At 41.9% G+C, this 12,661-nt stretch overlaps 1 protein-coding gene across 1 annotated transcript in view; it reads left to right on the plus strand.

Annotated features, from left to right (window-relative positions):
* NSUN7 (NOP2/Sun RNA methyltransferase family member 7) overlaps nucleotides 1-12,661 on the plus strand; it is a 64,858-nt gene that overhangs the window by 28,202 nt on the left and 23,995 nt on the right. The window contains exons 5-8 of the mRNA XM_019526023.1: nucleotides 2,904-3,056; nucleotides 6,375-6,558; nucleotides 10,014-10,224; nucleotides 12,031-12,174. Coding sequence (XP_019381568.1) covers nucleotides 2,904-3,056; nucleotides 6,375-6,558; nucleotides 10,014-10,224; nucleotides 12,031-12,174 — 692 coding nt within the window. The remainder of the gene's footprint in view (nucleotides 1-2,903; nucleotides 3,057-6,374; nucleotides 6,559-10,013; nucleotides 10,225-12,030; nucleotides 12,175-12,661) is intronic.

Genomic DNA, 12,661 nt, shown 5'->3' on the forward strand with positions numbered 1-12,661 from the left:
GGGGGCAGGGGCAGGCACTGCACAGCTGGGGTGGGGGGTGGCATGGGACAGTGCTGAACACCCTTCCTCCACCCAAGTGCTGGGAGAAGCTGGGGCTGCGCTGGGTGGTGGGCAGCAGGGTGGGGCTGGGAACAGAACTGTGGTAAAATTTGGGTTGGCTACAGCCTCCTCCCAGTGCCTCCGGAGCCCACTCCGAGCCCAGCCCCCAGCAAGAAAAGCCCCGCACAGCGCTGGCTCCAGCTCTGCCGTGCAGCTGCAGCCCACCCAGTGCCACACAGATCTGGGGCACACACCCCTCTGCCCCTGCCCTCCCCGGGTGCAAGCAGCAGCAGGAACTGCCCCCACCCCACCAGCTGCACCTCTGGCATGCACTACCCCCTGCCCTGGCTGAGCAGCGACTGCCCCTATCCACTCCCTCCCTCATCGTGGGGGATGTTGATCTGTCCCCTCACGCACCTTCCCTCCCCTTCCAACTTACCAGCTGGAGGCAGCTCTCCATGCAGCCGGCTCTGCTTTGTGCTGCTTTGTGGCTGCGTGCAACACGGGCATTTATCTGCCAGATTATTGGCCCCATCGGGCCGATATCTGATATAGACCATTTTCTTTATATTGGTACTGATCTGATGTTGGACCGATATATCAGTGCACCTCTAAATGATAGCAGTTCCAGTTGTGAGTATTTTTTAAAATGCCCATTCTGATATAATTTGTTGACTTTTTAAAAACTAATTTAGTTTGAAAGAAGCTTCCAGTTTCCTAAAGAAGAAGAAACTCGTACCTAATTAAAATCACATGCTAATGGTAGAATACTTTTAAAAAAATGAGAAGTTAATATATTTTTTCTTTAATCCAATGGAAAAAAATTATAAATATTATCACACTGAAGCCAACAACATGAAGAAATATTACCTCAGCATTCAGTAAACAGGTTAATTTAGATCTGTGATGGGCAAAATATGGCTTACAGACCAGATCTGGCCCTCAAGGGATTTTTTTCTGGGCAGCTGCAGGTCCCCCAGTAGTGCCAATTAGGCAAGTCTTACAATAAAAATAGCAGAACATAAAATAAAAACCTTTAAAATAGTGCTAACATAATTCCCTCTTCAGTCTTTTCTTTTAAGTAAAGCGCATTGGTCTTGTGATCAGCCTCCATGGTTAATGAAGATAAACCAGGTCAGGTACCCCTCTGAATGACACTAAGTGATGCATATTAGCACACATGGTTGAGCAGATGTCACTTAAGTTAATCTTGCTCCCTCCTCAGCCTGATTCATGGGGCCTTATGCTCTGGGGCTGTGGGTGGGAAGGACAAGGACTCTATCTTCCCACTTCACTAGACCACAGATCAAAAGTGAAACTGCTTCACAGCTGCAGTAGCACTTGTGTGACTTGTATGCATGGTCATGGTACCCATTTGCAAATAAACTGCAAGACCTCTGTGCTTGCTTCCAACACTGCATGCTGTAATAATTAAGCACTCCTGCAGAACATAACTTCCTGGTATTTTCTGTGGGTCCAGTTTTCTGAGAAAAGGTGGATGAGTGTCATTAACCAGTGAAAATAGGATTCCCTGTTTTGTTTCGTGGGTTTTTTTTTCATTTAAAAATGTAGGGATTTCTATAAATTCACTATGAAAAGTTCTTACTAGAAATGAAAGGATAACAGTAAGAAAAGGTTATAAACTGTTTTGCTTGACTGCTTAGAAAACATTTAATAACAATATTTATTTGCATTCTCTCAATTTTGAGGGCTCCTTTTTCCTGTTTCCAAAGAAACTCCATTGCTATGTGTACATCTGTCTGTGGGCCTTTCTGTTGCATTTAAAACTAACTTCTAATGTAAAAGTTTGAAATAGAAGCTATGACAGGCCAGTGGCTTCATTCTATTTCATATTAGAGTCACCACTTCTTGAACCATTCATTTGGGCAAGTCACTTAGTGCAAAATCCAAATTGTTCTCTTAGCTGCCACCATGGTTGGATCCAAGTGGAGAGGGGGAAAGCACCACCCACTTTGGTTGTGTGGTCAATGTGCAGTGAGCAATTTGAGCTCACCAGCTTGTTAGTGCAGCTACCAGCAGAGGCCAGGGAGTACACATTGCTACCCTTCCTGCCTTTCACCTTGGCTGCTGCCATTTTCCAGGGCAGGGGAAAAGGGAAGCATTTATCTTTCTGGTTTTTGGAGCTGCACCAGTTCAGCAGCACCTGGAAGCTGTGCTGATGAGCCAGAGACCTTAAGGAACTCACTGAGCATGTGCTGCACAGCCAAAGAGGGTGTGGTGGCTACAGTCCCCCACCGTGGCTGCCTCCAATTTTGGTGTTGCGGTTCTAAAAAATATGAGGCCTGACCACAGGAAGACGATTCATAGGAACACAGTTATCTGTCTAGACTTCTTATACAGTCAGCAGGGAGAGCTGGTTGCCTCCAAAAGACAACTGAGAGACCCAATACCAGGGAGCTCCTAGAAATAGGAGAAACACTTAAGCATACAAGTGTCTGAGCTCCTCTAGCTGAAGCAAAAAGTGCTATTCAGGCATCTCTCTAACCTGGGGATTCAGAGCACCAAAAGTGGTAGCATCTTATTGCAGTGGTTCCTTGACCAATTACCAAGGCCCCCTTTGTTCTATAAGTTGTATAGTATTGGCCTGAAGATAATATTAACTAAAACCAGACTAGAGCTAGGAGAACCAAAAAGTCCTAAAGATGCATAGTCACATCTCTGTACAACAGTTTTGAAAATTTTAAGGTAGTTGGGATAGGAACTGCCCTGTACTCTTTGCACAGTACGTAGTGTAATGGGATCCATGCTTCACTGTAACTTCCAAATGTCATTGTAATATTAATGTTGCATAATAGCAAGCTAAAATGAAAAATCTTGATAAAGCTATTATTTTATATTTGTAGTTTTAAGACTAAATTGGCTGCTGCACTGGCAAGATGTCGAATTAAACACGATGCTCTTTCAATTGAACATATTCTACCAGAAACTATACGGAAACAGGAAAAAAGGGCTTCTGCTTTACCTTTGTATGCTTGGATAAATGCTCTTAAAATCAGGTGAGAGAGATAAAGTTAATATTAATGTGTTAATTTTAGATTTTATGTATTCAACTGTAATCTGTATTTCTGCTAATTTGTTTTGAAGTGTGCATCGTTCAGGATTGCCTTCTAAGGCACAAACTTCTTGTAATACACGTGTAAGCTTCATACTTTCTTCAGTTTTTACTTGAGTGTTACAACTAACACCAGTTCATACTGTAACTGAAAGAGTCTAAAGGAAAAACACAGCTTTTGTATTTTTGGTTTACTTAGTTCAGTGGTTCTCAACTGGGTGCCATAATACCCCCTCAGTAGTATCATAATACAGATGTTGTGGTGGCCAAGTAAAACTGCTCCAAGCACAGGGCTGTAGTGCACACATGCTGCTTCCACAGTAGGGTTTTCTGATAACCAGGGATCCAGATTTTCCATTTGCTTCAGAAGAATGTGGATTTTCTCCTTCAATGGAGAAAAACACAGATTTTCTCTTCAAGGAGAAAATCACGGCTTTCCCCTTTAAAGGAGAAAAATGTGGAAAACTGTGGGTTTCCCTTTGCAAGCTGGCTGAGTTCCAGCCTGCAAGGGGCTGCTTGGGCTTGGGGGGAGCGAGAGGAGGGCAATCATTGGCAGGGGGTGGGTACATGCATGTGGTGGCCAAGCAGCTCCCTCCAAGTAAGTCTATGGGGCAGAGACGGCCACAAGCCATGTGTTGGTCAGGGGGAAGGGCCACAAACCATGCATGGGGAGGGGGGATCACCGGCAACGTGGCAGAAGGGGGCATGTGTGCTCCCTCCCCCCGAGATTTTGTGTCCACAGCGGGGCATGGGGCTGCAGCCAGGCCAGATCAGCTCTGGACAGGAGCTGCCTCTGTGGCCATAGCTGCCAAGGTGAGGTACGCCTGCCTGCCCGGCAACAGCAGGGGGCACAACTCTGCACTGTTGCCACTGCTGCTGCTTCACCTCATGATGGTGTTGCCACTGGATTTATGACCCAGATACTATGTGCCAGGCAGACCCAAACCCTCAGACTGACCATGACCTCTCCATTCAATAATAGACTAATTTTATTGATGCACAGTGATAACAGATAAGAATAACGCAAACACTTCTATATCTACCAGTCCAAGAGCTGTCATCAGAGTCAAGGTGTGCCTGGTCAGTACATGAACTTCACTCTCTGAGGTTCTCTCTTGAATGTCAGATGTCAACAGCTTGGAGGTCAGAGGCCGAGGCCTGTTCCCCCCAGTGGAGTGGGTGAGATGGGCTGGTGGTATGTCTTCTGTTCACAGTGGCCTTGGGTCCCCCAGGGGGCCTTTTGCTGCTCTGAAGTCCCTCCTTTTGTATCCTTTTTCTCCTTCTGATGACTCTGTCTTTGGGCATCACTGATTGGTTTATCTGTGGTCTTCATGCTGTTCATGTTCTGTCCTGTCAGCGTATTCCTTTCTTTCACAAACCCATCACATGTACACATCCTAATTCGGTTCTTTCTGGGTCGTCTTCTAATTTTGTGTGTTTCCCCAAAACCGGAAATCTCAAGGGCTCTGTAGCTGAGCACTGACCTGGTGCCACCTTATTTCATGTTATGGAATAGTGCTATATGTGCTGCTTGTCAGTCAGATACAGTGAGCCTTGAGGAAACTCACAAACAGGCTTTTTAGAAATCAGTGAACCCTTGCCATTGCCCTGGACCATTGTTCTAATACATATCTACTTTACCTACAAGCCGGTTCCCGAAAGCAAACCTCTAAATACTATTTTCTAGCCATTATGTGGCGTGGCACTCCCTCTGACACCAGGTGCTGCCTGCTGGGCCACAAAGGCAGCTCCTGTCCGGAGCTGGTCTGGCTTGGGTGTAACTCCATGGCCCACTGTGGGTTCAGAAATCTCAGGGGGCATGTGCCCCCCTGCCATGTTGTTTGTGCCCCCCCCCCACTTTTTCCAAACACACCCACTCCCTTCCTCACACACTGGGGGTCTGGGGGCAGGTGACTGTGCATCGGAGTGAGGGGCACTGGCATATCAGGGCTGCTCAGTGCCACAAAGCAGCCTGGGGGACAGTCACAGTTGGACGCGTGTCCTGGTGAGTGAAGGGGTCAGGGGAGCTCTGATTTTCCATGATTAAAAAACCCGAAAATCAAACACCAAAATTCATAGCTATTTAGAATTTATTATAATGATTGAGGGACTGGTAGGTTTCCAAATTGCTTTTTAAATTGTAAATATATCAGTAAATCACGGTTATTTTAATCGCCTAAAAATCTAGATTTTGGGGGTTTTAAACAGAATTTGTGATTTTTAAATAGAGAAAACCATGATCCCTGCTGATAAACTTAAAGCAAGCAAGTAAGTTGGCCTGGGCTGCAGCCCTTTCTGGTTTGCGCCCACCAATGCTCCTCCTAAAAATAAAGGCCTATGGAACAGTTTCATTTGTTCTGTGCACCTCTGTTTCTGGGACATGCTGTAAGGTTGGACTTGGAAGGCTGCAGCACAAGCCAGTTCTCCTGCCTGCTTTAGGGTTATCAGAAAATCCAGTTACAGAAGGAGTGCAGTGTGCGCTGCAGTATTTTAAAATACTTTTTTATAATAGAAAAAATGTTATTTTTAAGCTGCAAAAATTGGTAGAGGAGTTTGAGTGAAGGCATAATATGCAGCTGACAGTACCCCTTTAAGTTCTGTCTCTGGTAGTGTGCATGTCAATACAGGATAGCAATTTTAATTTTTGTTTATAGTAATGGAAACTGATGTGATAGATCTACCAAATGGTCCTTCCAGTAATTCTTTCATATTCTTCCTTACTTGAATGTATTTTATATCTTGTCTATTTTAGATTGTAAGTGCTTGAGGATAGCTAACATATCTTATTTTGGTTGTGATTTTGCAATCTTTACTTAGGCTGAATATGTTAGTTGACCTGACTGATTGTTGCCATGTTGGCTCTCCATTTACAGTATATTGTGCAAGTGTATGGCACAAATAAAAAATTACACAAATAATAAATTTAAGTAAATAGTATACACTTCTTGGTCTGCATGACTGCCTGCATATTGTGAATTACACTTGTTAAATGTGCATATGTGTATTATCTTTGCTCAAGCTTTTTTTCCAAAGACTAAGCACTAAATTCACTGTAGAGTGCTATTCCATTCAAGTCAATCTAACTGAACCAAATTATGCCAACAGTAAATTTGGTGCTGTCAGACTAGCTCAGATTATTTTGAATTTTATGGTATGTTTGAAGCAAAAAAGCTAAGTTTTTGGATGATTTCTTGAGATTTAACTTTGTATATTCAGTGGTAATGCTTATTATAACTACTATGACTCTTACATATATTAACAGCCCTGAAGAAGTTTATAGAAGTTTAACAAAAGAAGGATTTACCAGAGTTGACTCTATATCAGATTTGGAGGGTTATACATATTGTCTGGACAAACACTGCCAGGATGTGGTGGTGTTTCCTTCCTTTCTTAAAGAAGAACTACTCAGCTTGGAGCTTTTCACAGATTACAAACTCTTAATACAGGTGAGTTAATTCAGTAAGTAGGAGCTTCCTTAATCTGATCTGCAAACTAAGGGTAGAAACAGACATCAACTTGTATTGCTTTTGTAACATCATAATATTTTTTTTTTTTTTGTGTGGCAGCACAGAAGCTAAGCAAACATACATGCATACCCATTGTTATGCCATGAATAATGGTCACAACAAAGGTGGTATCCATTTGTTTTGCTATTTAGCATTTAGCAGCAGATGTCTGTTTACTTTATGGTGCGACAGTGCAGGAAACCCAGAGTTGCCTCTGCTTTCCAGGGGTTTGAGGGGTCTGATTCTGTGTATCCCAGGAATTCCTGTGCAGGATTGGGTTCTTTAAGCCCCGGAAGCACCTGCCTGGCTTTTCCTGCTTGCAAAGACGTGTCCCGGAGGCATGTCTCAGTAAGGGGGAAAGCCAGGCAGGCACTCCCATGGCTTGGGGGGCCCAGTGTTGTGTAAGAATTCCCAGGGTGTGCAGGACCAGGCCTCTCAAGCCCCAGGAGAACATATCGCTTGTTGTTTGCAGCATCAGCGGGGTGGGAAGTGGGTGATGTGTTTTTCGCAGTGAAGCAGCTTAGCTGTGCTGAGGTGCATCCCAGCACAGCTGGTTTTGCTCCACTAGCAATGTCTATTTCTAGCCTAAGAGAATGCTGTGCCTTGGAATCTGTTGCATGCCTTTTCCTCCTTTATTTTAAATGGCTAAAAGTAGCTAGCTGCCAACAGTTTGTGAAATGTCCTAGATACTGTCTTTATAAAAACCATAATCATTGAATCATATTGACACTTGAATGTAAACGCTTATAAATGATAGTCAGCGTAATCAGTAGGATGTTTAAATTAAGATTTTATTTTAAAGCTGTTTTCAGATAAAAGTTTCAGAAGTGCCCCAGTCTCATCCTCAAAAATGACTTGGAAAATGGGACCTAAACACCACTTAAGCATCTGATTTGGATGCTTTGAAAAATTTTACTCCTAGTCAATAAATAATGGCATCATAATACTTTCTTCCTGCAGTTCCATGCTTGCGGTGGAATAGTCACTGCTGCCTCTCCATGCATCATGTAGAAAGGTTCCTGACCACTGACTTTGCAGTAGGTTAAGTGGTCTTTCTCCTGACTTGCACCCAGTATTCCCTCACGCCAGCTTATTTAGAGCTTCATACTATAATACAGAGGTGAGGTAGAGCCCTTTGTACAGATGTTTTTCTGGCAACCCTGGAATGATCTAGTCAATATTTTCAGTTATAAGTGATCTTCAATTACATAACTTTAAGACTCCTTAAAAAGGCCTGTTTTTTTTTTTTCCAGAGAGGGAGTTCATAAGTTAAGCTTTCACAATATGACCCAAGCAAGCACCAAAACCACCACTTCTGAAAATGTTAGTTCCACCTGCATGTTGAATACAGTCACTGAATAGAAACACTATTCATATTTACCTGAATCCAAGATGAATTCAAATTTAAGACAAATCCTGCTATACTTGGATTCTGTACATGGAAAAGTAGCAATTTGTTATCATTTTTCATCTATAGAATCTAATTAGTGCAAGGTCAACCTTAGTTCTTCCGAGCAGGGGTGTGTGGACAGCGGATTGCAGTTCTGCCCTGGCTCCAGACCAGGCTGTCGCTACTGCAGGATCCCAGCCCTGACCCTGGAGCAGCTCCCTGCCCAGCAGTGTGCCCTGCCAGTGCTGCTGGGGTTGGTCTCCATGGAAACCCTGGCCTTGCACTCTCACAGTCCCATTGCTGACGGTGTCTCAGCAACATGGGCAGGGGCTGCTGGGAAATGGAGTCCGCCATGGGCCCGATCCAGCTCATGGGCTGGACTTTGCCTGCCCCTGCCTTAAAGGAACTCTGACTACCTTAGCTAGGATATGAAGCAGGGGAATAGCACTTAATAGCCCTATTAAATAAATCTGAAGAGATACCTGATTTCACCAGTTGGGGATGAAAATCACTGTTGATATAACTGGTACTCCCAGATTGAAAGCCAGATGTACCTGTGTGAAGGAGAGCTGCAGAATCCAGGTCTTGTTGGATCTGCCTCAGCAGAACCTTAGCACATATTCCAAAAATAGGCAGTTTGGAGGCAGTGATATTAAAAGAATTTGTCAACGTCAAGAGAGACTTTCTTGAGCTCCAGAAACATTTGGCTTCTTTAGACATGTAGTTCACCTACAACAGAAGGGCTGTTTAATAGCTAGGTCCTAATCTAAGTGATTTTTTTATCAGCAAAGCATCTTCCTATGAGAGAACCTCACTTCTGTTTCTGATGCAAATGAGCCTAGGTTAACTCAGTTTTTGAACGTCCAGAAAGATCTGCTCATTAGAACTTTGCCAAGTCTCTGGTGGCAGCAATGAAACTTTTCTTCACATCCTGCAAATCTACTGTCAAAGTTATTAAAAACAACTGTCACAGTTTGTCAAGTTCAGCGCAGTGCTTGTCATCTGTGTTCTACATGTCTCCCAGCTTTATCTATTCCAGGCCATCGGTATCCTCTAGGGACTTCTGATGGCACCATGAAAGGTAAGTTTAGTTGATACAGCACTGGTACCTAAAAAAAGGTTTATAATGTCATACCAGGTCATTTCGCAGAGTCATCTGAAAATGAAGTTTCATTTGTTTCTAACAATGTATCAATAAAATGCATACTTCCCTACAATGTAAAAAGTGTGTTAGCAACCTCAAATTGGAGGAAGTAATAGTTGAGCTATATCACAGATGCACCTTTATCTACAAAAATATCTACTGGTAACTTTAAGATCACCCATTCAGTCTTTTTGGAGGTCTTCTGGCTGTTTATGATCTCTGGCTTCAAGTCTGTATCAGTGAAGCATATGTTGCTCCAGGGTAAAGAGATTGCGTTTAATCAGGACTTTCTCCATATCTTTTCGTTTGAACTGAAAGGTGTTGCTTCTCCTTTGTAACTGGATAGTGCAGCCACGTGACTGTCATTGCATGTGTCTTCATGTCATAGAAAATGTGATATAGCAAGCTTTGAGGGTACTGCCTTCAGTAGGTGCATCTTGCATATTGTTCAGCATTTATTTTTCACAGTAATTTGCTTTGAGTCTTTTTTGGGGTTCACTGGGGGTAACGCAAACATTTCTACATTTCTCTTACCCTTCTGTGCCTGTTGACAAACTTCATCCTTCCTCACGTTGAGGCTGGAACTGTATAGTTTGCTTAATTCAGTAACTTATGTAAAATTTGCTTTATATTTTGGAAAGTACAGTTCGGTATGATTAGCTAGCCATACTTGACTGTATGGACTCCCTCCCTTTCCCTGTTTGGGTGAAATGGATGAGCCCACTTTTGTAGTTTGAAAAAGTACAGTACTAGGAGAAGCCAAATTAATAATATTTAGCCTGAACTAAAATTCAGCAACCAAAATCTATCAGTTCTTAATTAGCTGTATTTAATTACCTAATAATATGCATTGTCTTCTAGGATAAATCTCGCAGCCTTGCTGTACATTCTGTGAAAGCCTTATTGAACACGGATGACGACATCATAGTGGCTCATATGGGTTCCTGGTTGACTGTTGCCCATATATCAGTGCTGACAAATCAGAGCACATCTAAAGTATTTGTATGTGGAGTAAAATCACAGGCAAAGGGAGCTGAGCTGAAGGACATGTTCAGATGCCTGGACTGTAAAAGTATGAGTTAACCTTCTCTTTTATAGTATGGATATTTGCAGATGCCATTAAGTATAATGACATTTTAGTGATTATTGTTATGTGGCTATTTGTTAGCACAAAGACATTTTATATTTTGATACAAATATTTAAAATAATCTTTCAGTTATTTAGCACTGTCTGGAGATGTTCTTATTCATCAGTATTCATTCGTGTTCATGGCAGTGTCTAGACTATTGTTTCGCAAACTTGGTAGACTCAAGGCACCCCTTTGAAAATGCCAGCTCTTAGCTTCCACTCATTTTTTGACTGCAGAAGAAAGAATAGTGCAATTCCTCTGTTGCAGAAAACCCAGAAAAACCACAAGTTTCCAGGAAGTTTTTGACACTGTGGATTTCTATTTGAAATCTCTGTATTTACCTTGTTAATCATGTAGGTGTTTGCAACCCCAACAGTGCTACTATTGCGCAGTACCACATGGCATGCTTAAAAGCATCTTGCAGCACCCGGGGGTGCCATGGCACTCTGCTTTGAGAATCACTGACCTAAGACCATAAGAGCCAGATTCTCTTGTTGTTTAAGTGTTCTTAGTGAGATTCTGTTTCGCCCTGAGTCCCTGAAAAACTGTTAATGCAAAAGGTGGACAGCCCCCTTCAATCTCCTCCTTGCTGCTTGTTGATCCTGTCTGGAAGGTAAGATGGCAGTTGTTAGAAAAAAGATGCATTAATGGATTTTTCAGAGATTCAAGCACTGTGGAATAAATTGCACTTGCCTAAGTGCCGAAATGGATTGTTGTCTAATCCATTTTTCTGCCTTATAGATAACAATAGAATCTGCCTATTTATGTCTTCATTTTTATTAGCAAACGGGTCAATTAGGGGTTCCCAGTTGGAAATGCTGTTCCGTAAGCCCCAGAGAATTCTGTCTCTGCAACTGAAATGAAGTTATAATTGTCACTAATCTAACTTTCTTAAACAATTAAGACAGTGGTGCTCAACCTTCCAGGTCTGCAGGCCAGATCCCATGCGTGGGCTCAGTGTGTTGCATCTCGTCATGTGCTAGCCTGCCCCCACACTCAAGGCCATGCCATCCAGCCTTATTCCCATAGGTCTAGAAATTTGGCAGAAGGGGAACAGCAGTTAACACTGCCACTTCTCCCCAGTGTCAATTTTTTTGTGCATAGTGACCCATGGGATGGATGACATTGCCTTGCAGGCTGGATCTGGCTGCAGGCCAGAGGAGCACCACTAATTTAAGAAATAAGGGAGACTTTTTGTGGCATAAGACAGACTGATGTAGAAAGCATTCCTCAGTAAACTTCCTGAGGGAAAGTGGGATAGAGTGCTTCTTTCAGCATTCATTGGGGTTCCTGCATAATTTAGGAGGGGTTGTTGCAATGTAATATAGTTTTTATATTCAGTTTTCTGGCCATATGTTCATTTTACTTTCAGTTGCATCTGATTTCGTTAGCTCAAGAAAGAAATCCCAGATGTGACTCTAAAGGCATTTTTGGGAATTTAACTTAAAAATCCTCTTGACGAGCCTTTCTCCTAATTGTACTACCAGGGCATAATGTGAAAAGGCTGTGGGATTCAGTCATGGGCTCTTGCTGTAGAGATGATTAAGTATTCAAATGCAAATATAGTTGTGGCAGATGCCAAGGTCCATGTTCTCAAAGGTATTTGAAATCAAGTGGAATTAGATGCCTTTGAGGACTGAGTTTAACTAGTGAAATTTGCATAATGTCAATGTGATTACAGTTTTATTACAGTAAAATATTACTGGATTGCTTTCATACTTAGCTTTCAGTGTTTGCTTGTTTCTCAGATACTGTGCTACTATGTGAGGATTTTACAGAGATTGAACCAACAGATTACAGACTGCAAAAAGCAAAAGTTATTCTGTTGCTACCTCGATGTTCAGGACTGGGTGTTAGTAACCCAATAGAATTTATTCTAAATGAACATGAAGGTAATCTTATAATTAAACTAAATAGGATAAAACATTTTGTTAGCTTTTTAACTGCTTTTGAAATGTTGTTTGTGCGGTGCTCACTATTTGTCTCCTGATTTTTACTACAATGAAACAACTAACTTAGTTCAACTAATAAATATTAGTCATATGAATAACTAAATACTTTGAACATACTACTTGTATAAATGTAAACTTTTGAAGAAATGCTATTGTATTCATGACTAAAATTACAAGAATGGATATACTCTGATCATTAGAAATGGTAGTGGAAATATCTGAAAATTAAGAGTATTGGAATTTCTAACAAGTTGAGTTTTTTTAGAAAATTCTAAATTTTCAAGTTATTTTTGAATTTTTAGGTAAATTGAATTTTGGATAATTGTAGTATCGTTTAATCTGCAATTACAAACATTCCATTTTCAGCAACAGTGGTGTTTGGCTGTAATGCATGTTGGTTAAATAAACCATCTATAAAGTGTATCTT

This window comes from Gavialis gangeticus, unplaced genomic scaffold (assembly GCF_001723915.1).
Source record: "Gavialis gangeticus isolate Ggan-Ray unplaced genomic scaffold, GavGan_comp1, whole genome shotgun sequence".
Taxonomy (NCBI): domain Eukaryota; kingdom Metazoa; phylum Chordata; order Crocodylia; family Gavialidae; genus Gavialis; species Gavialis gangeticus.